Consider the following 26761-nt stretch of genomic DNA (forward strand, 5'->3'; position numbering starts at 1 on the left):
CAGGGATCAAATGTGGTGCAGACACTGGCCAGAGACAAATACAGTTCCCTTGATCATCTGCCTGCTGCCTGGGCACTAACTGAGGCATCCTGATGCTGACTGAGGTTGCCAGTCAGGAAATCAGTACAGGCAGGGACAAACATCAGGAGAGGTGTGAGTGTAGCCCTGATGACCCAAAAATTCTCTGCACCCCACTAGGCCAGGCCAGCTACAGTTCCTCTAGCCCTGCACAGACAGGCTGTTGCAGCACTGCAACTGTCCATGCATATGGCTGGGAGGCTTAGCTCTGCCTGCTGAGCCTAAGGGGGATGAGCAGGACATGAGGCAGAGAGTTTAAGCCTCTCTAAGAGGCTGGACTTTCTTTTGTCCCCTGTCTGAGATGCACTGCTGCAGCCACCAGTGAGTCCACAGGCTGCCAAAGAGTGAAGGTGACTGTGGTTGGAGCTGGAGATGAGGGGGAGATGCAGAGGGTGCTCCAGAAAACCACAAATCTTGGTTATTGTCTTCATTGAGGAAAAATTGGTAGATTTGGAAAAACATAGTACGGCTTAAAGCCAAAAAGACCTAGCATGGGTATGTTGAGGAATAGAGAGGGCTGAGGAAAATAAAGGTGACAATGTTTTTCAGGAGGTATAGAAACACTTTATTTGAAGTGTTGTGCTCCAAGCTGGTTTAAATAAAATTCCAGTTCAAAGGCCAAATTTTATTTTTGTTTCTTTGAGGGGGTGTCGACTTCAGGGCACTTAAAGCTTTTATCTTTTCTTCTTTGGTTTTGTGGTGTTTTTTCCCGCTAAAGGGGGAGAGAGCGCGCATTCCTACTGAACTCAGATTGCATTTTTAAGGGGTAAGTGGAAAGAACCTGTGAGCAGACCCACTTTCAATGCCAGGGTGTAAATGCAATCAAAGGTTGAGAACAGACACCACTTTTGCTGGCCCAAACTCGACCTTCCACCTAATAAATTGAAGCTGGAGGGATCCTGGAGTCAAACGTCTCTCTTTCAGGTTGCCGCCCAGCAGGGCAAAAGTCAGAGCAACACACCCTGATCCCAACGGGCAAAGAGTGCTGGGCCCTGCTCCTGCCTCTGCCAAGGCAGCTGAGGTGTGCAGGGCACACAAGGCATGCTGATGTGCATCTTCAGAGGGACAGGAATTCAGGCAAAAGAGCCTCTTACGGGCAAAGCGTTGCTGGTACCAGCAGTGCTAGGTCTATTTTTAATGATTTGGGAATGGAGGATGCTTTCAGCAATACATAATTAATACAAGTGCACTTCTGTTGTCTGCCGAGAGGGTAGGAAGGCCCTGGTTAACTTCTGAGGCTGTGAAAGGAAAAAGAAAAGGATAAAAGAATCATAATGCAATCAATCAGTGGAAATTAGGTAGGAGCTAATGAAAGTTGCTGAGAATAATTTATTCTGATCAGAACTCTGTGGCTGGGCTCTGTTTCTGAAGCTGGCCATGCTTCATGGTGCAGTGGAAGGAACCTCCCTGTCACTGGATTCAATACTCTGCCCTTGGGAGAGTATTCCCCCGGCTATAACCCTGAGCCTGATATATCCTTACTCTTAAAAAACCCAAGGGATTGCTGTCTGAAACTGTTTCAAATTAAAAAAGAAACAACCCAACCAGTAGTTCCTCCTAAGGTGGAGTGGAGGAATTTCCTTGAGACGCATTCCCATCCTTCCTTAGAAATAAAATTACCACAAGTCATCACGAGGCAAGCTTCAGCTGTATTCTTCAGAAGGTGAAGAAACCTTGGGAAAGTGATTAAACCTTTTTTGTTGTTTTTTTTTTTTTTCAGTGTAAGATCAGCTCCGAAACAAGACAAGAAACTTCCTCTTTATGATGTTGTAAAACTGCAAGTGCGTGCAGGGCTGTCCAAGCCCGGGGAGCGAACAGCAGAGCTCTTGCCCTGGAAAGCCGAAAGCACAAGCGGACGGCAATGCGCTGCAAGGCAGGGCAAACACGGCGGCGGCGGCGGCGCCTTCATTTTCGTCAAGAAGATTAAAAAAAAAAAAAAAAAAGTATATATATATGTATAAATAAAGAAGGGAAGTGAAGGTTTCTGCACTTCTATTTTAAAATTTTTAAAATTTAGAAAGCGTGGTATTTCTGGGCGGGGGGGGGGGGAAGGGGAACTTTTTGAGGCGGGGCGCGGAGCCCCTCAGCCGCTCCCAGCCCTCACGGCCCCGGCCCCGGCGGCGGTGCCAGAAGCGGTGCCGGCGACGGGGGAGGGCGGGAGCGAGGGAAGGCGGCCGGGAAGGAGGAGGCGGCGGCGGCGGCGGCGGCGGGGGGGCCGTGCTTGCTCGCGGTTGCCATGGGGAGCGGGAGGGCGGCGCCGCCGCCGCTGCGCAGGGAGCAGCTGCTCCCTGACACATCCCCCCGCTGCCATATTGTGTCCGCCGCCGGCCGCGCGGCTTCATGACCGCGGTGAGTGCCGCCCGCGCCCGCCGCCCCCGCGGCCCCACGCCTGCCCGGCCTGCCCCCGCGCCTCCCTCGGGTTTAGCTCTCGGCTTTCCCCTGGGTTTGGGGGGTGAGTTTTTTTTGTTCCCGACGCTCCGCGAGGGTTTCGTGGGGGAAGGGGGAAAGCGCGGGGAGTGTGGCGGCGGGTCCCGCTGGTGCCGGGGAAGCGGCGGGGGGGGGGGGGGGCGGTGTGGCCGGTGTCCTCTCATTCCCCGCGTGGGGACAACGCGCGGAGGCGGCGCTTCCCCTCTCCAGCCGCTCCCGGAGCCGGTGCGTGGGAACGGGGGGGGTCCCCGTGCACCCGCAGCTCCTCCTCCTCCCGGCGCGGCCTCGCGGAGGTTCCGCCCGCCCTCCCGCGGGGTGTACGCGGGTGACCCCCCCCCCCCTCCTTCAGCGCTCCCCCAGTGGGGCCAGCCCGCGCTCCTTGCGCGCTTCCAGCTGCGGGGATGGAAAACGCGGCCGGCACCTGGGAGCGCGGCCCCGCCGTGCCCCTCGCCGCCGGGTCACCCCCGTCAGACCCAGGCGCTTCCTTCGGTGAAATAAAGACGCGTTCGGCCTCGTTCCGCCGCGCCCCGTTGTCCCCGGAGCGGCGGGAAGCCCCCAGGGATGTGCGGAGCGTCCGTGGCTTGCGGAGCTGGGGGCAGTGTGGGAGAGGAGCTCCGGGGTTCCCGCGTTTTGGGGTAAAATCCAGGAAACTGCTGGCGGAGTGCTCGGGGTCAGGCTGGGATCTGCACGTGGCCCTTCGGAGTTTTCCCATCTTTTTCGGGGTTTTTTGGTGAAGTTGGGCGATGAGTTGGTGGCGGCAGCAGCGGAGCAGCATCCCACTGGCTTCCTGCCTTGCTCCTGCTTGGACACACCGGCGGGCTTGCTGCTCAGGTTCTGTGGGAGCGGAAACTGCCTTTTGTTGGTGAGGGTTTGGATTATGACAGGGCCCAAACAAAGAGTAAAAGGAACAAAGAAATAAAATAAACCTTGAAGAGGAGCCGATAAACTCATGTTCCTGCCGAGGTGCCTGCCTGTGGATGGATGCTGTGTTCTAAATGTGGAGTTAAACGTGCTGAATTATGGTAGACTTAAATGCTGAGAAAGCATTTTGATTAGCTTTGTGCCTAATCTATGAAATCAAGATAACTTTATATATAATTCACCTCGTATATATGCACACAGACACTCTCCAGATCTTGTTATTGGTGGGCTTACATTCAGATAAATTTAGTAATAGGTGGGTTGTAATATATTGACATATGAATCATTTAACTTCAGTTGTGTTTCTTGGATTGGGGTCTTTTTTCCCCTCCTTAAAGTCTGGTGTGATGCTACATCTATGCAAGAAAAATTCAGCTGGCATTATCTTACGTCAGGAAACTTGAAGTAGTTTGAAGGTTGCTTGTTTTTTTGTTGGTTTTTTTTTTCTTTCCTTGGCAGGTGCCTACTCACATTTCCCAAGCTCTGCAGAAGGCAGTCGGAGCTCTGTAGTAGCAATTAGTGCAGCCCAGGGCTCGAGCTGATGAACTTAGCCGGGTGCCAGGGTGTGTTATCTCTGAGCTCAGCCACGCTGCTGCAGCAGATCAGCTTCTGCTGGGGGCTCACTCGTGTCCAGCTGTGCCACTTAACTTTTGTAGAAATAGAGAGGAGGTGGTGATTCTCACTTTGTGTGTTTGAGTTGCCTGAAATACGTATAGGGCTTTTCTGTGCTTTTAGTATTTTTTGTTTGTTATTAGGTGTGCCCATGAACTGAGCAGTGCTGCTGTGCAGTGTCTACACTTGCAGACTGTGGTGGAGATGCTCTGTTGGCTGCCCTGCAGGTCCTGAAGGGAGCTGGAAGCACTGGCCCTGTACCAATCCAGGCATGTGGCCCTGAGCACACTCGGGGACCTTATTGGAATAAAACTTGGTTGATGTCTTTGTTGGGAGTGTCTGGACCAGAGGATGAAGTTGTGACCTGCTTTGGGTACTGCTGTTGGGGCTGTGCTGAAGACCTCCTCAGGGATTTTTCAGCCCAGAAGTAAGGTATTTTTTGTCTAAAAGGGGCACTAGTTAAGGAGTGTGCTGTCTCAACAGCTCCAGCCCCCACAGAATTTCTGCTCGAGGAGCCTTTCAGTCTCCTCTAGAGAGCTTGGGATTGAGGGCACCAGCATTGCCAGCAACTCTCTGTGTCAGGACATGCCAGTCCAGTAAGTAATGGAGCAGCTAGAGGTGTGTGTAATGGTCCTGCTGAAGGAGAAGTACTGCCTGGCAAGTGAGTGGAGTGCCTTGGAAACAAGACAGAGGCTTAGGGACATATCAGGCTGATTTTTGCCATCTCTGTTAACCACGGGCTCTGTTCCACTCAGTGCAATAGATTTGAAAACCTGACACGTTGAGCAAAAGCAAACCTTACTGGTGAATGAGATAGTTTGGCATCTGAAGATGCTCTACATGGGTATGGTTCAAACTGGTGAGAAAGCCGTAGGGTTCTCGTGCAGAGCTGTTGGTTCCCATAACAGCAGCAGAAGTTTTCATGTTGGTTTCACTGGGGTTGTAATTCCCCCTTCCTGCTCTGTCAATTCCACCTTGCCTACTCATTGTTGGGGTTAAAAGGAGCTGGTATTTACAAGAGGAAGTACCCCAGGCTCTCAGAAGACTTTTTCCATGTGCAGGTTTGTGATACCTTATCAGAAAGAGCTGCACAGAGGGATTACAGCCAGCGAGGTGGCAGAAAGGATGGGCGCTGGGAGGAGTGATGGTGTGCCCACAGCCACTGCTGCCATGCATCTCTTGATGCTGTTCCCTGCTCTGGGATGTTCTTACTGCACTGCTGTGGTGCAAAACAAGCTATGTGAAACACAGCTTTTCTTGCCTGGATGGATGGAAATGGATGGAAAGCAGGCTCTATTCTCCATAAGTAAATGGCTGTCAGCAGTCTCGATGAACACTCACGACCTTTTAGCAACTTCTGGGTTATTCCCTTTGGCTCCTTGAGCACTTGCCGTTCCTCCCCTCCAGGTAAACGAGTGCTTTTTGTGTAAGGATGTCACTGCACTGACGGTAACTTTTCCTGAGGGAAGTGGATGGAGGCAGTGAGTGCCTCATCCTGGTGTGCGTGTGCTGCCACTCCACCACTGAAATGGTGTTGGGCAACTTCCTGCAGCTCGGCGTGACTCACGGCAGAGCCCTGCTCTGCTCTTGACAAGTGCTTGCTTGCAAACCCTGTCCACATGGGGAGGCTCCCTGTGGCTGCATCTGGGGTGTCTCTTTCCAGATCCAATGGCTGCCTTGCCTTGCAGAGAGGACACAAGAGACCCCTGGGATGCTGCTTCACATTTTTCCTGGCTCGATCTTTATGTGTGATAGGTGTGTGTTTGTTCCCTGTCACATTGCACCTGCTGATTTGGTGATGGTGCTGGGTGATGGTGAGCTCTCCATCTCATCCTCACCATGCTGGGTATAGACACCAGTTCCATAAACTCTCCATCTCATCCTCACCATGCTGGGTAAAGGCACCAGTTCCATGAGCTCTCCATCTCATCCTCACCATGCTGGGTATAGGCACCAGTTCCATGAGCTCTCCATCTCATCCTCACCATGCTGGGTAAAGGCACCAGTTCCATGAGCTCTCCATCTCATCCTTACCATGCTGGGTAAAGGCACATAGTGATGTTCCATGGTGCTTCCAAAATGCAATTTAGGTCAGCAAGGAGAGACATCTCACAGTGCTTGGGTAATAAATCACATGGAATGGAAGAAGTGATGCCAGCCAGCATCTTTATGACCCCTGGTACTCTGCCTGCTCCCTGTAAAACACTATGGCTGTGGGAGCACGAGGTTGGGTCACTCCAGGCTGGGAGGGTGCTGTTGAGTGCTCAGTGCTGGCCTGTATGGTCAGCAGCTGGGAAACATGGCAGCTGTGTTTGGGGCAGGAATACCCATTTTATTGAGTGGTTGCTCAGGGGCACCAGGACCATTTTAAGAGAAGGCTGTAATTTGTGCAGATAGGAATCCTTACACTGAAAGTCAATGGTGTGGATTTTGACTTTTTTTTTTTTTTTCTTTGCTGAGTGCATTGAAATTGTTTTCCTGTTATGTTCAGACTAGACTTAGTGCTCCCTACATTTCCTCAAGGGTTGGAGAATGTTAGGGATTCCATTAAATTGACTACTGCAGGCATCAACACCCACCCCTACTCTTCTGCACACTCAGTCTTGGTGTCTTCTGTCAGGTTATATTCAGTGCATTCCTATCTTGCAGTTTGTCACTACTTTTAGTTTCCCGGTTTAAGTGTGGTCCCGTGCTTGCTTTCTTTTCAGCAGTGTCACTGGGTTTTTTGTGCTTAGATTTTGGGGCAAGTACATGGCTGCCTAAAAGCTGAGTACTGGATATGAAGAGAGCTCAGCACCTGGAGAAGTTTCATGAAGTAGAGCTGGAGGAGTGGGAGCTGAGAAGCTTCCTCCTAAGCAGCATCCACTCATCATCCCTTGTCCTGTGGTGTGTGAGGATCATCCCCAGACCAGTTATCAGCCAGTTTGGTTTGGTTTAGGGATGTCAAGTAGTCAAAAGTAGGAGGGTTTTTTGTTTGCTTTCTTCTTTGTTTAAACAGAGAGCCAAATTCCACACTGGTGGGATAAAATTAAAAGCAAGTTGGCCAGGGAGGTGAGTGCAGTGAAGAGCATTGCTTTGCCTTCCCTGGGCACTGGAGGAAATCTTGCACTTTGTGAGCAGGAGCTGGGAAGCAGCAAGTGGGGACAGCTTTGCAGTCACCAGGTTGTACTGGTAATGTGGTTTTGTGATACAGCTCCAGTGGGGCTTTCCAGTTAAATCTTGCAAAACAGTCACTTGGGGTGAAGCTTCAAGTTGTTGGTTTTCCTCTGGAAATCAGGAGTTTTGGTACTTTAAAGGCAGAAAAGCTGTGTGGAAAAGATAGCTTTATGTTTTCTAGCATTGGTAAATTGGTACTGACACCAGCTGAAATGTAGCTATGTTCACTTCTGTTTCAAGAGGATGGTAGGGAAACACACAGAAAGGTTACCCTGGAAAGGGAATTACCATCAGAATTATTTTGCAAGTCATTTGCTCAAATGGCTCACTTGTGAACATATCAGTGGTTTACATTTTTTAGCATTTTAGTCCACTTAGCAAGCACAGTATTGAATTTGAGGAGAATGACCAGTAAGCATCTCTTGAAAAGCTATTGGCTGTAAATAATTTTTCTTGAAAGCACTTATTTCCCTCCCCTCTCCTATTTGTGTCTTACCAAAGGTTTTTCTTAATAGTTAAATTTCACTGCTTGTTTGGCTTTCTTATTTTTTTAATATTATTTTCATGTCCCAATTTCTCTTTTAGACTAATATTATGTGCATGTTTTAAATCTGAGGCACGGGGAACCAGGTCCAATAGTGACTGCAGCCTTTGGAAAAGCTTCACATTTGCAAAGTCTCTGAAGGCAGCAGTGGAATAAATGTTCCAGAGGCTCTGGGTCGTGTACAGGGTCTGGATTGGGGTCAGGGCATGTCTGAGCTCACATACAATTTTCCTTTCAGATATTTGTAAACCCACTTATGTGTGTGCATATGTATGCATTCAATTAAAAAATGCAAACTTTAATGAAAAAAAGTTAGATGAAATCTTCCTCTTGCTCCCTGCCCTTTCCTGGGCTATGATAAGGGTTTGTTAATCCCTTCCCTATTGCAGGATTTCTTAACTTTTCTTTATATTGGACCTTTGAATTGGTTTTTGTTACTTTTTCCCCCACCCTGCCTTTAATTATATCACGTGGTGTGGGAGAACATTGACATGAGAATCTTGGAAGTATTTCTGCAAATTCTGGAAAACCTCTTTTCCTCTTTGAGCCCACTGATGCCAAGGTTCAAATGAAGCCCCTGAGCTTCTGGCTGGTCCAGAAGTTCTTTGGTTGATGGGTTTTATTTTCAGTCTGGATTTGAGAAGGTGTTAAGTGCCCTTTCTAATGTTTTTTTAAACCCATTATTTTTAATTTTCCTCAGCTTTGCAAGCCAGGAAGAGCAGGAAGGGCCCTGCCTGCTGCAGGTGTTGCCCCTGGGAGCATCTCTGTGTGTCCTTTGTCACCCAGGGGTTCATCTCTTCCACAGACACTGGGTCCCAGCTTGCTGAAGTCTGTGGCTGAGAGGTGGTTTTATCCTCAGAAGACTGTAATGCCTTTAGTTGTCTTGGATACGTGACATCATGTAGTGTTATAATCAAATATAGGCCTTTCTCAGGGCTGGGGGAGGGTACCAGCTGACCTCCAGCAGGGCTGGGAGGTGTGCAGGGCACGGGCAGCCCCACACAAGGGAGATGATGGGGGGAAAGGTTGAATTAGTAGAGGGCAAAATGGTTTGGTGTCATCCTTTTAATGCTCCTGGTCAGGCAGATGGATGCTTTTTATTGATGGGTTTGCATTAGTCGTGCCAGGGGTTTTTTGTTTTGTTTGTTGGGGTTATTTTGTTTGTTGTTTTTGTTGGTTTTTTTGTTGCTCTTCCCTCCAACATGCGAAGACTTGTAGCTGGTCCTGTGCTATGTGCCCAATGACTTGGAAGTTTATCCTCAGCTTGGGTAGGTGAGCAGTGCCAGTCATTTATCTGTCTAATTCTTGGGCTGTTTTGACAACACATATTGATGTATTTGAGTCAGGACAAGCCCTGATGCGTGTTGTAGATGCAAGGGAATATGAAAAATCAATAGAGGAGTTTGCTACTGGAGTAGTTGTTTGCATGCAAAAGCAGATACCAATTGTCTTAAATCCTCTCACAGAGCCTGTTTGTGTCAGGACAGAAGTTGGGTGTAAAGCACAACTGCCTGGCTCTGTAACTAAGGGTGCACACCCCGAGCTTGGTGTGCAAAGAGTGGGTGCAGAGCTGCTGTCATTAAGTGTGATATGGCTGAAAATCTTTTTTCCTGGATTAAAATTATGTTCCACTCCTCAGACTTGGGCAATGCACGGTAAGATTTTATTTTTATTTTTATTGTTATTTTTATTTTTATTTTTATTTTTATTTTTATTTTTATTTTTATTTTTATTTTTATTTTTATTTTTATTTTTATTTTTATTTTTATTTTTAAACCTGGAGGGAAATCACTGCACTGTTGGCAGGCTCCAGGTCTTCCCACTATTAGCAGAGGTGACCTAGTTGCTTGGCTGGTCCTGCAGAAACAAAAAGGTGCATTTAGTTGTGGAGAAGGTTGTCCTAACCTGGGGCACTGATGCTGTGCAGGTGCCAAAAGGGCACCTTTCATCTGATGCCACTGTAAAGAAGGATCAAGCAGCAAGAGCAGCTCTGTTTCCATGCTAACTTGGTGTGGACAGGGCTGTGGCACCTTCTGACTAAAAGGCTGAATTCTTTCTTGCCAGTTCAGTGAGTCCAAGTGTGGTGGCCACTGAAATGATACCTGCACACTTACATCTGCAATGCTGCTGAGTTTGGAGGAGGTCACCTTTGGTGGGATGGTGTCATCTGCCATAGCTTTGTCCTTTTGGCCTGGATTCTGCTGGAGCTGAGACTTCTCCCAAGAAGGGCTGCTGCAAAGTAAACGTGCTTCCCTGCTTTCCTGAGGATCTGCTCAAGTGGACTTCCAGTTTCATTAAATGGTTGGCCTTTATTAAAGCAGCTTTGTCTTCATTAAGTGCTCACACATCAAAGCATTTGCTCCTGTGGCAGAACATAGCAATGCTGAAGTTCTTCCATCAAAATTCAGTCATAGCTGGGGTCTTTATGGGAGCACACAAACCTGGTTTAACCCAGGTGTGCTCTGCTAGGCTGAGGACCTGTCAGTGCTCATCACCTTTCCCAAACTTAGCTCTCCAGTGAGTTTGAGAGAAGGCTGCAAAGAATATTACCTTTTCTTGAGGTATGGAGTCTCCTCTGATCTGTTTGTGCTTCTCTGGGCTGCTGCCTTGGTACACTGCAGCCTTAGTCAGCCCCTTCAGACCTGGGCTCTGCTGCTTGGGTCTTGAGTGCTCTGGAGGAGCAGGTCTTCACTGGGCTCTGAGTGCTGGACTGGCATGGATTAGCAGGGAGGTCTGCTCCTGGCTTTTATGTGATGCCAAAAATCAGACTGCTGGAAGAAGGTTGTGTCTCTCACCTCTTCTCTGATGCATCCTAACTTTTATTTGAGCAGCCTCAGTTGACTTGGCAGCTTTTTAATCTTCTTACCCTGGAATCATAGTCCTCTGTCTGTAATTACCAATGCAAGATGATGTGCACCTCCATTGTGAGGAGCATTTGAGAAGTGAATGCTTTGTTTGGCCTTTCTTTTCAAGGTACCAACAGGAGATAGATCCTTGAGTTCCTTAGGATTGGGATGCATGAGGCTCTGCTTCCAGCTGGAGGTGTTAGTACCAGTGAAGAGCAGTGTGCTGTGTCACTCTGTACTCACTGGTAGGGTAAATCACATGGGCAGAGCACAAACTCTTGCATGTTTTTCAGAGGTGTGCTTAAATCATATTGATTTTGCATTTGTCTGGCTGGAGGTTGCCTTCTTGGCTCTGCTTACAGGGCTGGGGCTGTCCCCATGGGAATTATCAAAACATCTGCACTGGAGAGCTGCTGCTGTGCTCTTTCCTTCTCACACTTTGCTCTCCTTGCTCTTACTGTGGTTTTTCTGCAGGGCCATCCCTGAGCACAAAGCTCTGCCAGCTTACAGCAGAGATGGTTTGGTGGATTCCATGACCCTTATGTAAACCATAAGACCCCAAATATTGGAAGTAATCTTGAAAATGGCATCTTGGAAGCTGTGTTCTCACAGTTGTGCCTGTTTATAGGCAGTTGGAACACACATGGAGAAAAAAATTGTGGATTTTGGATGTCATTAAGGGTCTCTGTGAATGAAGAGGGGTTTTGGACTTGTGTGCCTTCAGATATGCTCCAGTGGCATTGGTGTTGCTCCTGTGATTTTATTTTTTCTTATTTATTAGTTGATAATAGTCTAATATGGCCTTTATAGCATTCTAGAAAAAAGAAATTAATTTATGATATGTTCATGTAGGAGGTGTGTGAGGTGGTGAACTAGGAAAAGAAGGCAATAAGATGCATTACAAAAATCCACATCTAAGAAATGTGACACTAACCTATATTATTTACTTTTAATAATATTTATAACTTTATAATATTTAATAATATTATTTAATAATATTATTTATGTTAACTGCAAATAATTTTTATTTTCATGTAGGGCATTAGATATGCTAATGACTCTCTTCTATAATACAGTAGCCTGCAAAGAAATAGTGCATTGACACCACAAAGTCTGCCTGGTTATAAGTGCCAGTTCCATCAGTTGTTCTGTTTTTTCCCTTATATTTTTGAGAAGACTGAGTGTGCCCAGGCCATTTTTGTGTTGAAAACAGACTTCACTGCCCCCTTTCCCCTAAGAAAAGAATACAGTGACCTCAGACTTGCATGTGTGTGTCAGTATGTGTGTGCTCTTGATCTGCCACACTGACGGAAGATTTGTAAAGGGAGATTTTGTGCAACATGAACCGGGAGCTAAAATTACCAAAACACGGCTGGGAGGTGTAAGCTCCTGTGTAGCTGCCTAAAGAGGTGCTCAACCAGGGGGCAAAGTTAATGATTAGAAAGAGAACAGAGCAGCTCACGTTGCAGCAGAGTTGGGGTTTGTCTCACTGTATGAATTTTATCACTAGCTCTTTGTTTGGCTTGTTTTGTTTTTTTTTTAATTTAAGAAAGGATGAAGAAGTGACATGAGCATATGTATATATGGCTGTGTTTAAAGGCAGCCATCTCTGACTGCCAATATGAATCTGCTCTGGTGCCTTGGGGGAGAAGTAAATCGTAGGGAGAGCAAAGCTATTTTTGACCAGCTATTTGAGCAGCTCACTTTGCTTTAATTTTTTTTCTTTTTATAATACTGATTGAGCTGGTAGCTAATCATACCCATCCATGCACTTAATAGAAATAAGAAACATAAGGTGAAAAATTTATGCATGTTTTCCAACACTGCTACTGGCAAGCATCAGTCCAGGTGCTGTTGTCAACACAGGTTTGCAATAGCTGGTGCAAGAGTGCATGAGCAGATGAAGAGAGAAACAAAAATTGCTGGTGGAAACACTGTGTGTTCCCTGGGAGAGACACAAATTCTGCACCTCATGACTGCCTGGCACCAGGCAGGGGCTGGCAGGGTTGGGATGGATTATCCTGTTGCCTTTCTGTGTCACTCCTCCATTGCACATATTGCTCCCCTTCTCCAAAACAAGGGGGCTGGGCAGTGTTCTGCCAGGGACACGGTGAGGCTCCAGGCTGGAGCTGGCTGGGCCTGGGGCTGGCATAGCCAAGCAGTGGGCCCTTGGTGGGAGGAGATGCAAGAGCAAGGAGACAAGTGTTTACTGCAAACTGGGGTAAGAAAACGTGCAGTAACTGTGTAGAGCTGTCTGGTGAGATGTGATATGGAAACTGTCCTCATCTTGAGCTCTGGCACTGGGAGCTGGAGCATGAAGCCAGAATGATAGTGCTTACAGGGACAGGGAACTGGAATGGGGTTTGGGTTTTTCTTTGCTTGTTTTGTTGGATCTTTTTACAGTTAATACAAACCTCAGCTTTGCGCTGTGCTATTTACAACTATGAGCTGCATCCATGGTTGGAGTGTATTATGTCTGTAGGGTACATGTGTGTGTGCAAGTACTCCCCCAAATCTGTACAGTGCTCACATCAGCAGGAAGAAAACAGCTGTTCCCATAACACAGTTTGCTAGAAGACCCCTTTTGAAACTCTACAGGCAAGGTGGTGTCTGTTGATGTAATGCCTCCAAAGCATGGGTGGCCTGTTAGACCTTGCATTGAGTGGCAGTGTTTTAAAGATAATAATGTTATGATTAGGGTTTTAGTGTTTTGTTGTTTTAGGACTTTTTTATCTAAGTGGTGAGCCATTGCTCCTGCAGGTCTGAGCTGCCACCCCCAGTGGCTGGTTCCTTCCTCTTGGGAATTGGTCCGAGCACTCTCTGCTCTGCAGGGAAGCCCAGGTTAGGGCAGCAAGCCCTTGCAGGAGGGCAAAAAAATCTTGTGGACCCAGGCAGCTCTGTGGGACACAAGTGATGAACAGATAGGCTGGCCAGATCTTCCCCTGGTAGAAACAGGCAGCAGCACTTGAGAATGACTGTGACTTGTAGGGGTTATAAAGATTTCATTGGCACTGAGACCACAAATAGACTTTTTCTGATTTAAGTTTTGCAATTCCTTTTTCACTATTTGGACACCAAAGGCAAACGCTTCTAATCAGGGTCAGTTTACAATATAATGGGTAACTTAAGAGTTAGTGTGAGATCTGAATGGATTAGATCCTACCTGTTAAGGTTTTTTCCAGGTTTCAGGTGTTGACGTGAAAATAGCTATTATTTCTGTGTCTGAATTGGTGTTTCTAGATAGATACAGCAGTTTCCAAGTGCTACCCATAAGCTCTGCTTATAAACCAAGGGGAGTTTATGCTCATGAGTTTACTGGGAGGCTCCTGTTGGACCCTGGCTCTCACCAGTGGCTTCAGCGTTCGTGCACAGCATGGGGATGGTGCAGCCCCGTGCTTGGGCTTGGTGGGCTCCTGCTGAGCGTGCCTGTGGTAGTTTGCAATGATTTCTGACCACCTCCTTTGTTGCAGACCAATCAAGCTAAATGGGTCCAGTCACTGGGATGACTCCGGATAAGAAAGCTGAAACGCCGGGAGCAGAAAAAGCCGCGGGACTACGGCAGTGCCATGGGATGGGCAGCCTGCCCGACACGGGCCACGCCGGCAAGCCAAAGGCCACCGTGGTGGACAGAGATTCAGCAGATGATGAGCTCACAAATTTGAACTGGCTGCACGAAAGTACTAACCTGCTAACAAACTTCAGCCTCGGCAGCGAGGGCCTCCCCATTGTTAGCCCCTTGTACGACATCGAGGGGGACAGCGTGCCATCCTTCTCACCATCCTGCTACCAGAACCCTGAGAAAAAATCCTCCACTTCCAAACCCCCTTACTCTTTCAGCCTTCTCATTTACATGGCGATTGAGCAGTCCCCCAACAAGAGCTTGCCAGTCAAGGAAATCTACAGCTGGATCCTGGAGCGCTTCCCCTACTTTGCCACGGCCCCCACCGGCTGGAAGAACTCGGTCCGACACAACCTCTCCTTGAACAAGTGTTTCCGAAAGGTGGAGAAAAGCCATGGCAAGGTGAGACCTGGCAGGAGGGAGGTGGAGCAGGTTGGAAAATCAGGGAGAAATGGAGAAGGTTCTGTTGTTCTTGAGCACAGTTTAGTTTGGGTTGTTTCCACCCCACCGTGTCCTCTTTACACTTTATTTGCAGATGGGGGTGCTTTGGAAATGCTGCTTCTGTGGAATCACAGGATAACAAAAGTCACTGGGTTTTGTTATTTATTGTTCACCTAGGTACACCCAGCTGTGGTGCATCCTTTTAAAATGTGGCACACTACAATTGCAAAGGACTCTTGTTTCCATTTACTTAAAATTTTATTAGCCTGCAATAACCAGCCTGAAATTTCAGATAACTCTCTGAGGAGTTCTTCTTGATGAGGCCTCTTAAAGTAGTGCTTTCTCTATTTCCCAGTGCTGAAATTCTGGGGTATGTTCCTCCTTCCCTGCTTTTCCAGCATGGCCATGGCTACAGTTGCACTGGCAAGCAGAGCAGATTATGGGATGCCAACCAGCTTCCCTGCTTGGCTAGCAGGGATGTTGCCCCTCTGGGTGCAGATGCGGTCCCCTGCAAGGTGCCCTTGCTTGTGGGCACACTGGATGTGCGTGGTTGAGTGTTCCTCAGTCCAACAGCTTCCTCAGATATTAAATTGACTCTTCCACTTGTGATCTCCTGTTACACTTAGCACAGCTCTAGCTTTCCAATAACTATATTAATTCCTGCATTTAATGGACTGTAATGCTTTAACATCTGTCATAAGATAAGATGTGCATCTCTGTGTGGTGCACACACGCGCTTCTTAAAGTCAAGGATGCTCTTTTCTGTACAAGGTCTTTCTTCTGATTTATATGATTTTACTAGTGACTTTCTTCCTCCCTCTCTCATTCCCCATTGTGTTCCTCAAAGAGCTGGCTGTGACTTGAATAAACTAACAAACTACATACTGAAAGTCAGCAAACAAGTCCTGTGCTTGGAGGTCAGGCTCGGTGGTAGCAGGCTTGCAGAAATGCCTGCAATGCTTGGAGTGCTTGACAGTTTCTCACTGTAGAGAGGGGTCCTGGAGCTGAGTGGGCACTGGGGAGGACTGCCTTGTACACCACTGCTTCTCAGTATTTCTGCTTCTGCATTAAATTGTTAGGGTGTTGTCACAAGCAGCAGCTTTGCCCTGAAAAAAAGTGACTTTTTATTACAATGTGGCAAGTCTATTAACTACCCCAGTGCTGAATCCTGCTGAGTGTTAGGATGGGCTCTCAAGGTGGCTCAAGGTGCTATAATGAGGTAACTGAGATGCTCAAGTGTGCCTGTGTAGAGGACTGGATCTGAGCAGGGACCACACACTGCTTTAGGTGCCAGAAGTGCTGTTAAAGGCCTGGGTGGCTCTGTCCAAGGAGGGTGGCATGAGTTTCAGAAAAATTAGGGCAGGAAAGGACAATCTAAACTGGTACGAGTTCCTTCTCTCTGTGGATCTGCCCTTAAATGCTCTGATGTTTTGATGGGTTAGGGAGCTACCAGTCAGACTTGCTGTCTTGGCATTTGGGTGGCAGGAGCCTGACACTGCCTGGTCCCCTGCTTACCCTGGCATCTCCATGGGTATTGCTGGGCTCAGAGGATGGCTTGCTGCTAGATGTGACATCTCTAGTAGGAAGAGCAAAATGCAGAATATCTCCCACTGCTACCAGCAAGGTGATGCTGATGTGCTCTGTCAGTGGTTTCCCAGGGCTCCAGAAACTGCACAGCTCTGTAATTCTAAAGAACAGAAACTGTGCTTACCAAAAAATACCACCCCAGAAAAGCCCCTCCTGAAACTTTGCTGAAGCTTCCTCATTTCCAGCAAACAGCAGTTCAGTCTTTACCCTCTGCCCCCCTAGAAAAGGACCAGATGAGGGTACTGCTCCAAATTCTTCCTGCAAAATAACTCTGTGGCACACAGCAGCATGCCTGGACCCCGTGGGAGTTGATCTGGCAGGTAAAGGAAATGCTGCAGACCCCTTTGGATGAGCTCCTCAGGTGTCACTTCTTGGAGCAAGCAGCAGCTGCTCACAAGCTCATTGTGCTGATCCTGTTGCATGTAACCATGTGCTAGCCATGCCTCTGGGTGCTTCCCTGAAAGGGCAAGATAATTTTGTATTTTTTCCATTTTTTTTCTTTGTTGATGGCATTTTGTACTTCAAAGGGAGCAGGCAATCAGCTTCCTTCTATGCCAAGTGCCTGTGGAAGCAAAAAAGTCCATGGCATGTTGTATCAGAGGAGCCTGGTTTATTTGCTAACATCAGGAATGAAGGGTTTTACAGCCTTTCAAATGAACCTGAGCCCTAAGATGTCTGACAGCAGGGGATGGATGCTCTGTGCCCCTGCATCCCAGGGCAGGCTCTACTCTCTGACACTTCCCTGGCTATTGCTGCTGGCTGTCAGCTGTGAAATCATCTCTTTGAGGTCAGGTGGCAAAAGAAGGATGAGTCTATCCTCATCTTTGCCATAATGCTGACATTTTGTTTTGGATTGGAAGTGCATATTGAAGGAAAGCTGATTTTTTTCCCCACTTCCCCCCCTGAGCTGCAGGCACTGCAGGGCAATTTCAGGACTCTTGCCCTGGACTCATTTTGGCTGGTGCTGAGCTGGAAGAGTTGCTGCAGGAGCATGTTTGCTGTGCCCTGATGGCTCTGGGCATTGTCCACAAGGCCCTGCTGGAGCAGATCTGAGCAGACCACCCAAGGTACAAAGAGGTGACCCCTCAGCACCAGATCCCTTGTTCTGCAGAGCTCTTCCCACCAGACTGTGCCCCATCATGTTGCAGCTGTAGCTCTGGGTGGCCATAGCTGTGGTTGTGATTGTTCTGTGTGTGCATTTGCATCAGCCAGCTAAATACCTGCAGCCTGCAGGGCTTCAGGGGTCCAGGACATCATCCAACAGAGACTGGGGGAAGACTCTCCTTGCTTGGACCACTGGAAAAAGTTACACGTTGTGGTTTTCTTTTAATGAGTGGTGCTGAAGGGAAAGTGCCTTGAGATGCCTCATGAGCCAGCCTTGCAGTCAACAGGAGGAACTTCTCTTGCCATGGGATCAGGATGAATGGATATCATCACCCTGCAAAATACCATTGCCTGTTCTGTGTGCACATAGCACACTGCTGCTGTACCTAAGTGGTGTGTCAAGGTGACAGACCCATGAGCTGCAACACCTTTTTCTTTTAGAGCTGCAGTAGAGAAGATTTGTGCAATCAGCCAGGCAGATGAGATTCCCAGTGGGTCTCTGGTAATGGGGATGATGAACATCAAGGGGGTGATGCTGGAGCAGTCCCAGGGACACCTGCTTGCCTTGCAGTGTTGCTGCTGTGGCCCTGGTGCCCCTGAAGATGGGGAGGTGTGATTGTGAGTCAGTGATGCTCAGAAGACACAGCTGAAGCTCCTTGCATCTTAAGCACTGTCGTGCTGCCTTGGGCTTGGGAGAGAGGCGCCTACGCTGTGACGTTGCTTTTTTGAGGGAGCAGCATCTGATCTACAGCACAGGAGGACCTCAAGTGAAAAGGGGTTTGGGGCTGAAAGCCATGGAGAGTCTCCCTGCTCTTTGCTTAGATTTGTTTTTATGATTATGGCATTGGGAGTTATTAATTAATTGATGCTGAGGAGAAAAGGTGTGAGGAGGCAGGATCAGCATCCACATCAAACATTAATTTGGCAGGCCCCTGCTTTCATGGATGTGGCCCTGTCACTGTTTTCTCTAGAGGCTGGGGGTTACAGGGCTTGAATATCTTCAACAAACCAACAAATCTTTTCTTGGTAAATATCTGGTTTAGGTGTTTGTGGTAGGCTATTTTTTTTGTCAAGAGATGGTGATAAACAACCTGTAGCTTTTCAAGTATTTGGGCAAGGAGCAGGGCAGGTCCCATCCATAAGCCTGTGAAGACAGGAGAGAGATGCCTTTTCTGTGATAAACCTTTTGGTGGATGTATTTTATACCTCCTTGCACACAGACATTATTTTCCAGTGGTTCACCTTGCTCAGGTGTGGATGCAGCTGGTGACCACTGTCCATCCCTGATGGAGCCAGGACTGCTCCCAGGTGTGAAGCTGATGGAGAGCTCTCTGCAGCATGGGGACATGGGCCTGCAGGGAGCCTGAGCCACCAGCACCAGCTGAGCTGCTCTGCTTTGGTTGCTCCTCAGACTGGTGGGGTGGTGGTAAAGGATAAGGCTGGATCATGGGAGGCATTTTGTCTCCAGCCCACATTCCTGTAATCCAGCTCTGAAATGCTGGGGGCTGGAAACTTACTGTCTTTACAAAATAGCTCCAATACTTTAAAATGCAGGAATTCTTTTCTTTCCTTTATTTTTGCCTAGATAAAATCCTGCAAGTCAAATTAGAAACATTAGAAAGATGCAGAAGAGGTGATAGACCAAAAACTAACCTCAGAACTATATGATTGCCCCTGTTTTGAGTTGCAGAGTAAGAAGAGCCTGGTGGCCTCTTTTCACTGACTCTGGAGGGATTTTTCTCTAGATCTTAAGTACAAGTTACACCTACATTTCATTCCAACACTTGCCTCACTGTTGAAGTGAAATACTAACCTCCAAAGGCAGTTTAGCATTTTAGAGTGTCCTGAATTAGTCCTTGCTAAACTGGCACAGTCTGTTCTGGCTTGTTTTGAAGCTGGATATTGGTTCTGTGGCATTTCCAGCTCCAGCTGTGGCAGGCTGTTCCCTGGTATGTGACACTTGATTTCAGACCTGGGCTGGACTTCTGCCCCTGTCTTTGCTAAGCAGAGGGTGCAAGCAAAGCACAGGAGCAGCTCCATCATCTCTTCAGCTCAATGTCTACTTTTAGCATCTCCAGAGGTGGGTGGAAGTGTGGTTTCACATTACACATGACCCAAAGAAGGAGTCACCCTGTTTACTGCCTGTTGCATTGGATCTGTCAGTATCTGGATGGCTTCAGGGTGTGCCCAGGTTCAGCTTGCTGCTGCAATACCCACCCAAAATCCTTGTGTTATGTTGTCAGGGCAGCAAACTGGAGGAGTACCTTACTGGAAAGATCAAAGAGGGAAACTAACCCCCAGCAGCTGAACTGAATGAGGCACGAAGCAAAAGTGCTCACCTAAAGTACAGATAAGGTAGCAGATAAACAGTGTAGAGAAGTGGTTTGCTGCTTAGGGGACTTCCTGCTGCTCCCTGGGGGCAACAACCTCCAAACTGTGAAAGGGAGGGGGGGGGAAAAAGCCAGTTGGGCATGGTTGTGGTACTGGGGAAAAAAGGGGTCTGGGAGAAGTAAAGAATCAGGGTGTAAGTCTGTCAGTGAGATGATGGATAGAGCCAGTTGGGAAGATGCCTCCTGTTAGTATCTAGGTGGTTAAATCATCCTGCCAGCCACCATGGCTGTTTTGTTAATTATAAGTAAGCTTCTTGATAAGTATCTTACAGGCTGTGCTCAGTTTTAGCATGAAAAGGTAAGTATAAGGAAGATTCAGATTAAAAAAAATAACTTGGAGAGATGCAGCTGCTCAGAGATCTTTGTTAAAGGCAGTGACTTTAGCTGCAATTGCAGTTGCATCTCTTTCTTAGCTGGGGCTCTCCCTGGCTTGATTTTTCTCTCTTGATAGCAAGGCATTTCCTTCTCTCAGAAAACCCCTGTAACTTAAATAGAACCACAGCCTTACATACTTATTATGTCCTTACATACTTATTATGTCCTTATTATCCTTTTTAGTCTGGGGTAAATCATGGGGCATCCATCCATAAATTGGAATTATTGTCCCCCATGAGTCTGGCAGGAGGAGGCCAGCTGGCCACTGTGGGCTCACAGGAGCTTCTCTATGAAGTTTGGGTTTCTGCTCTGATATTTAGCCCCCAAAAAATCCTTTAGAAGGCTCTTACTATTCAGGTGTACAGCTGCCCCATCCTTCAGCCATGTACATTTCCATTTCTGTAGCATCTGTTTTCCCCCAAAAATCTGGTGCTGCTACGTGCAGAGCTTCTAGCTCATCTGTCAGGTCAGTGATTATAGAATTTCTATTTTAGAATAGAACTATTTAATTAAGTTGCAAGAAGTAGCAGGCTCAAAAAAAATAGGTTCTTTATTTAGTAAATTCGCGAAGAAAGCTTTGAGACAAGCAAGAGGTACTTTATCTTCCTTAAGTTTCAATATACCAAATTTAATATCAAGAATAACTAGCACGGGGTGATTACATTGTGCATCAAAAACATATTCATTAGGTGTTCAGATTCTGAGAAAGTGAGAATAATCTATTTTGTAGCTGGACATTGAGCAAGATCCTTTTCCAGGGTGGTGTAAAGTTTCATGAGTATGTGTCTATATCTAAACCAAGGGGAAGGTGCTTTGGTTTCTTACCTAGAAACCTGTTAAAGAAAAGATTTCTGATGCCTGGACAGGTCCCTAAACTCACAGCTGTGTTTATTAAGTGTTAAAATAAAGTTTACAACATTTAGGGGACAAATGGGAAAGGGACTTTAGAGAAGGGGTTTTGGAGATGCTATCATGACCTGCAAGATGAGTGTTTCCATAGTGTATAATGAGGGTCTCAGGGCCATTTTCTCAATTTTGGGACCATCCAGGATGGAACTGCCTGTGGATGTTGTGTGTGCCTACATACAGTCATTGCATTGTGCTGCAGCTTGGGGATATTAAATCAGAAAGGACTGTACCAGCCTGGTCCTAGATTTTCTAATTTGCTGTGTTTCTTCATTGCAGGTGAATGGAAAAGGGTCCTTGTGGTGCGTTGACCCAAAATACAAACCTAATCTTGTCCAAGCACTGAAAAAACAGCCTTTTTCCTCTGCACTTGCATTTTATACTCCACCAGCGTCGCCACCCAGGTAGGTGGAGTTCTCATCCAAGCAGGACACACTGCTGCAGGTGGCACAGGGTGTTGAAGTGCTGTCTGCTGCCACCCCAGAGCAGAGTTTGAGTGGGCCTTAGGTGGGACCAGCTGGGTGAGGTGGGGAGATGCAGTGAGGCCAGGATTCCCAGACAGCACATCTGGGATGTGTTCAAGTCTCTTATTAACTGTGGGAGGGAGAGTTTAAAAGAAAAAGGTCAGGGATGTGCTGGCTGCTTTCTGGAGAGCCCAATTTCTGCAAAGAGGGCAGGCAGTCCTGGGAACTGGAGCAAAATCCTCTTTCAAGCACAGTCCATCAGGACTCCTGCTGTGGAGGAGGTGGGTGTCTTCTCCTGTAAGTCACTTGTCTGGATATAAGATATAAAATGTATCTATTCTGTGCTTTTGTCAAAAACAATCAACTTTTCCACAGTCTGAAGTGCTGAGATGCTGCCCTGAGAGGGTTGTTTTTCTCTGAGGCTGTTTGAAAGCATTTTGCAGCAGGGATGGAAAAGACAGCCTTTGCCATAAACGTAGTTTGAGGTGGGGCATGCAAGACTTCTAAACCCAGGACTTCCTTACCAACACAGCTGAAGATTAGGCACTAGAATTTAGAGAATTTGCAGTCAAAGTCATGTAGAGTTTGACTCAGAGTTCCTGAGCAGAGGAAGAGGAGCAGCAGCTGGGTCAGCCTGTGGAGGCAGGAGGACAGAACGCAGCGCAGCACGTTGGGTGAGCTCGGTTCTGAGGAAGGCATGTGGCTGGTTTGTCAAGTCCAGGAAAGAATTTGGGTGAGATAAGAGGTCATTGAGGTGTTTGTACATTGCCCTATGCCTTAACCTTACTGCAAGGAGTTTCCTTAACAAGCAGGAGGAGCTGGGATTGCTGGAGCAGGATGCAAGACTGATAGCACTGAGCAGACGTTTCTCAGGGTGCAACAGGACACTGGCCCTGGGAGATGGCACCCCTGTGCAAGCCTTAGGGGCTCAAGATTTTTGTGTGGCATGGGCTTGTCCAGTGGGGTTTGTAACCCACAAGATAGAACCAGTTGTCTCTGGTCTCCCTCCAACCCAGGGCCATCCTGGGCTGGAGCAAGCCAGGCAGAAGTGTCCTGTTTTCCAGCTTTCTCTTGGAATTGGGAGCACTACTAAAATAACCCTGAAACATTGCAGTATTAAGAAATAGATTAGAAACAATGAGATGACTGGTGGTGTTGCTTGGGGTTTATGGGAATAAAGATTATTGAAATGTCTGTAATTGGGCTCTAGAGGATAATGCTTTTACAGGTTGTAATGTCTCTGTGTAAGGGTATGGACCTCTGGTTTTGGGTACAACTCAAGTGGAGATTTGGTCCTTGAAAGCTTTAAAGTCTGGCTCTGCTCAGACAGACTTTAAAATTTAGAGAGTAATACAGATGGGAAGTTGCCTGTCCTGCCAGAGGTGCAGAGGATTGACACACTCAGCCTAGGGCAGGGTGTTCAGAGCCTTGACCAGTTAAGCTTTTAAAATCTCCAGGGTCTCCAAGATCAGTGCAGCTAAAGTTGTGTTAAGTGTGGTTTACGTAGCTTGGATAAATGCAGCATACCAAAATTAGGTGTGAGGAAGGAGACATTTCATCCACATGCTTAAGTACTTGGAAGAGCAGGACTTTAATTTGAAGCTGTTGTTTTTGGTAACTTTTTTTTTTCCCTTTACTGAAGGACTAGTCACACTTGCCAACAATTACAAGGAAATCCTGGATCTAATGAAGCCACATGGCAAAATTCCCACTGACTTCAACACGAGAAGAGTTTTGCAGTGCTTGTATTTATGAGTACAAGAAAATAAGAAACAACATATTAAGATACCAAACTGCTCCCTAATGAAAGCTGGTTTATTTTCCTTCAATAATAAAAAACATTTATGTGACTTTCCATCACACCCAGAAAAACAAATTTATTGTTTCCCCTTCCGTGCTTAGATTTGATTTAAATTTTGGCCTAATTTTGGGGAAGGGCCCCCAAGGATCTGATTTGTTGTAGAGAGGGAGGAAGGACGGAGGTTTAAGTGGAGAGAGGCTGAAATACTGTGCAAATTTATCTTCAGAGTGATCCTAAAATTCAGCTGTGGCAGTCTCTGAATTTTCCAGTGGGAAGACTGGTGTTCCTGATTATTTTACAGTGTGTTTGTGGGGAGTCTGCCTATCATTCAGCACAATTTTAAAATAAAATTTAGGCTGTTGCTTTGAGCAGAAGCTTTCCAAAACTGTAATCTGTGTCTAGTGACACTGAAATTTGTATTACCATAGATGATTGGCATGCCTGATGCATTTTATTTCTGCACAGCTTGTTCAACAAGTCCCTGTGAAGCCCCTGGCTGCATTCTGGTTCTAGTGCTGCACGAGTGACAGCCCTGGGGACAGCCACAGTCCTCATCTTGCTCATACCTTATGCATGGCTTGTCTTAATCAACACCAGGCATTAATTTAATTTGGGGGAGCTCTGTGTGGACATGATTTTTGAAGGGTGTGAGCTTAGACAAAAGGACGATGATGTTTAGCATCTCTTTGTACAATGGGTCTGAGGGCTGCAAAGCCAGCCATTTTGGGCCACACCATTGCTTTCCTTTATTTTAAATTTTTTTTCCCCCTCCATCCATTTTTGGATCTGTTCCCTTTGCACTCTGTGGCTGCTACAAGAAAAGATACCAGACAGTGAACCCTATTTTTGCACATTTTTCCCATTCAGCTGAGGTTTCTCTTGCACGTTGGGCTTGAAAATTCTGTCATCACCCTTCAGATTGTTCTAGCAGCACTGTAAAAGATGCACATTGATACATTTCATGCAATTTTAATAGTGTGTACTATTTTTGTTGTGGTTACTTCTAACTGCTCACTTATATATTTATAATAAACTGAATAATTAGGGTTGGGTGTGTAGCACAAAGAAAAAAAAAAAACCAACATGTGAAAGCTTTAACTTGCCCTTTATTTTGTGAGGGATTTAAGGGTACTTTGGGGCAAAGCTAGTCTGATTATGAAAACCTACCCTGGATAGCATCAACTTTAAAATCAGCAGTTGTCTTGATTTGGTTTTTAATTTAGTATTACTTTTTGTTAATTGCCCATCACTGCTTGGAAAAGCAAATGAACACAACTGGTCCTTTACCTGTCCTCTGAGCATCCCTGTATGAGGGATGTTTTGTTGACATGTAGGTTTTAGGTGCTAAAGAATACATATCTTAGTTTAAATCCAGCCTCTAGGCAGGTATAGAAAATCTGTAGAAGTCAGTGCCTGTTGCCAACAGTATTTTTGCTCAGTGTGTGTATTTGGAGGTGTTTTCCACGTGCTGGTGGTGGCTTAAATAGTGCTACACAACTACGAACCAGTGCTGAGCCATCTACTGAGGGCAGCAGAAATCACTTGCCTTCCTGTGGTGAATAGGGTTGGTTTTGTTCTTAGCCTTCTATGATCATAATATTGTGGCTGCTGTACTTTGTACAAATCATTTGCCTGATCAGGGCTTGGCTTTGAGCTGTTGAATTTCTTTTTCAGTCGCTCGTCGTCCCCTCACTACCTGACTTCAGTCCTTCAGCAGAACCACGGCCGAGCTCTCAAAGGTAAACTTGGAATTTCCTTTCACCCTCCTCCCCTGGTGTTGGTCACAATCATGGACTAGACTCCACCTGATGTTGTCTCTGTCCCTGCTCTGAAGGGTTTGCTAGGTGACAAAAGAACCCAGATGTAGTACAATGTGTGTGTTATATTAGCTACTTGTGTGTTAATTTTAAATCCATGAGGTGAAGTTCAAGGTGTAATTGGGGCCGTCTTGTTCTGACAGCAAAATATTCAGCACATGCATCACTTCCAAGTATGACCTACTTAATGAATAGTTCAGTAGAAAATAAATCTGAAGAACTGAGAACCAAAGGTAGCAAATGTTAGTGTATAAAACCTGTGGTACCAAGAGAGAGCCAGAAAGTGTCTGGGGCTTGCAGCATTTCTTTTGAAGAAGCCAGTTGGGCACAGCTCTTGCACCTTGCTAATAAAACTTAATTAGGCTTGTCCTAGACAAAAATAATAATAATAATAATATTGGTTTTTAAGTGCTGAAAAGTGAACAGTACTCATTTTTGAAGGGTTGAGTCTTACAAAATGTGTTGCAGAGGAGTGTTGTTACAGCTCTTTCAGCAGGATAGTGAAAGGCACTGCCCAGGTGGGACCTGAGCAGACACCAGCTCCCCGATTTGCTGGCTCAGTAGGCTTAGAGGTGAGAAGGTTGCTTTTAGTTTTTGGCCACAAACCAGGAGCTTGGTTAGGCAGCAAAGCCAAGTCTTTTTGGAGACCAAGCAGCAGCCTGGCCCACAGGTGATGATGGCCATGCACCCCAGAGGTGGCACCTGGGTGCCAAGGAAACATCCCTTGGCTGATGGGCTGCTGCAGGGCTGCTGGATCTGGGGTTCTCAGGGCTTGTTGGAGAACACAGGAAATACCTCTCCTCCTAAGGATTTTGCTGATGTGTCCTGTGACAGGTTTGGAGGTTGCCAGTCTGATGTTGCCTCATCCATTTAGCTACACCAGAGGTGCCAAAATAATGACAGCTATCTGATATCATTTGGTTTCTGCTTGTGGGGGAGCATGTTCAGCATTTCTCTGGCACTAGAGGCAAGCCATTCATGTTCCTCAGGTCCCACAGGACAGCTCTTGTGCAGATGAACAGAATTCCTTGTAATAAGGTGCTTCCTCAGCCATTCTGCTGGAGAAGTGTAAATTTGGGAAATACTGCACTGTTGAGAAGAGCAATCACAAATGAAGCCAAAGCACATTGTCAGTGACACAGAGCACTGCTAAGAAGCCACTGCAGAAGTGCCTCTCCTCATTCTTTGGGAGTGTTAAGGTGCAGAAATACTCTTTGTAGGTAGTAATTCTGCATTGCATTAATGCCTCTGATTGCTTGCCATTTTAATGAGGTGGTGCTCATATACCAACATCAGATGATAAAATAAAATATTTGGCATAGCAAGTGAGGAATGGGAATATTTCACTTCCTGATTACACTAGTGGAGCAAAGTAATTCTTCATGCTTTATTTTTCTACTTTTTTTTGTTAGTTGAGTGCATATAACCTATGAATTCAGGGGCTTTGTTTCTGCCAAAGAAAGCCAAAGCAGAAGGAGAAAAAAAAGTCATATGAGTACAATGGGGTAGAGCCTAAAGTATGCTGGATTTAAAATGAAAGGCATGGAAAACAAGGAGGGAAATGTGTATGTTTTATAACCTGTATTGGGAACAGCAGCTCAGTCCCCTTACCATCTTGGTACAATGTTCCCAAGGTGTCATGTTCTTCAGATTTCTCCTTGACCAGGGGTGAA

At 46.7% G+C, this 26761-nt stretch overlaps 1 protein-coding gene across 3 annotated transcripts in view; it reads left to right on the plus strand.

The window, feature by feature from the left end:
- Window positions 1-2300: 2300 nt before the first annotated feature.
- FOXN2 (forkhead box N2) overlaps window positions 2301-26761 on the plus strand; it is a 30461-nt gene continuing 6000 nt past the window's right edge. The window contains exons 1-4 of one of the 3 annotated variants that reach the window (XM_077176050.1): window positions 2301-2427; window positions 14055-14605; window positions 21286-21410; window positions 24946-25010. In XM_077176050.1, the coding sequence (XP_077032165.1) occupies window positions 14069-14605; window positions 21286-21410; window positions 24946-25010 (727 nt within the window). In that variant the 5' untranslated portion in view covers window positions 2301-2427; window positions 14055-14068. Of the gene's footprint in view, window positions 2531-14054; window positions 14606-21285; window positions 21411-24945; window positions 25011-26761 lie in introns of all 3 variants that reach the window. The other 2 variants (XM_054629153.2, XM_054629152.2) reach the window with 2 other exon arrangements.

This window comes from Agelaius phoeniceus, chromosome 3 (assembly GCF_051311805.1).
Source record: "Agelaius phoeniceus isolate bAgePho1 chromosome 3, bAgePho1.hap1, whole genome shotgun sequence".
In the NCBI taxonomy this organism is placed as follows: Eukaryota; Metazoa; Chordata; class Aves; order Passeriformes; family Icteridae; genus Agelaius; species Agelaius phoeniceus.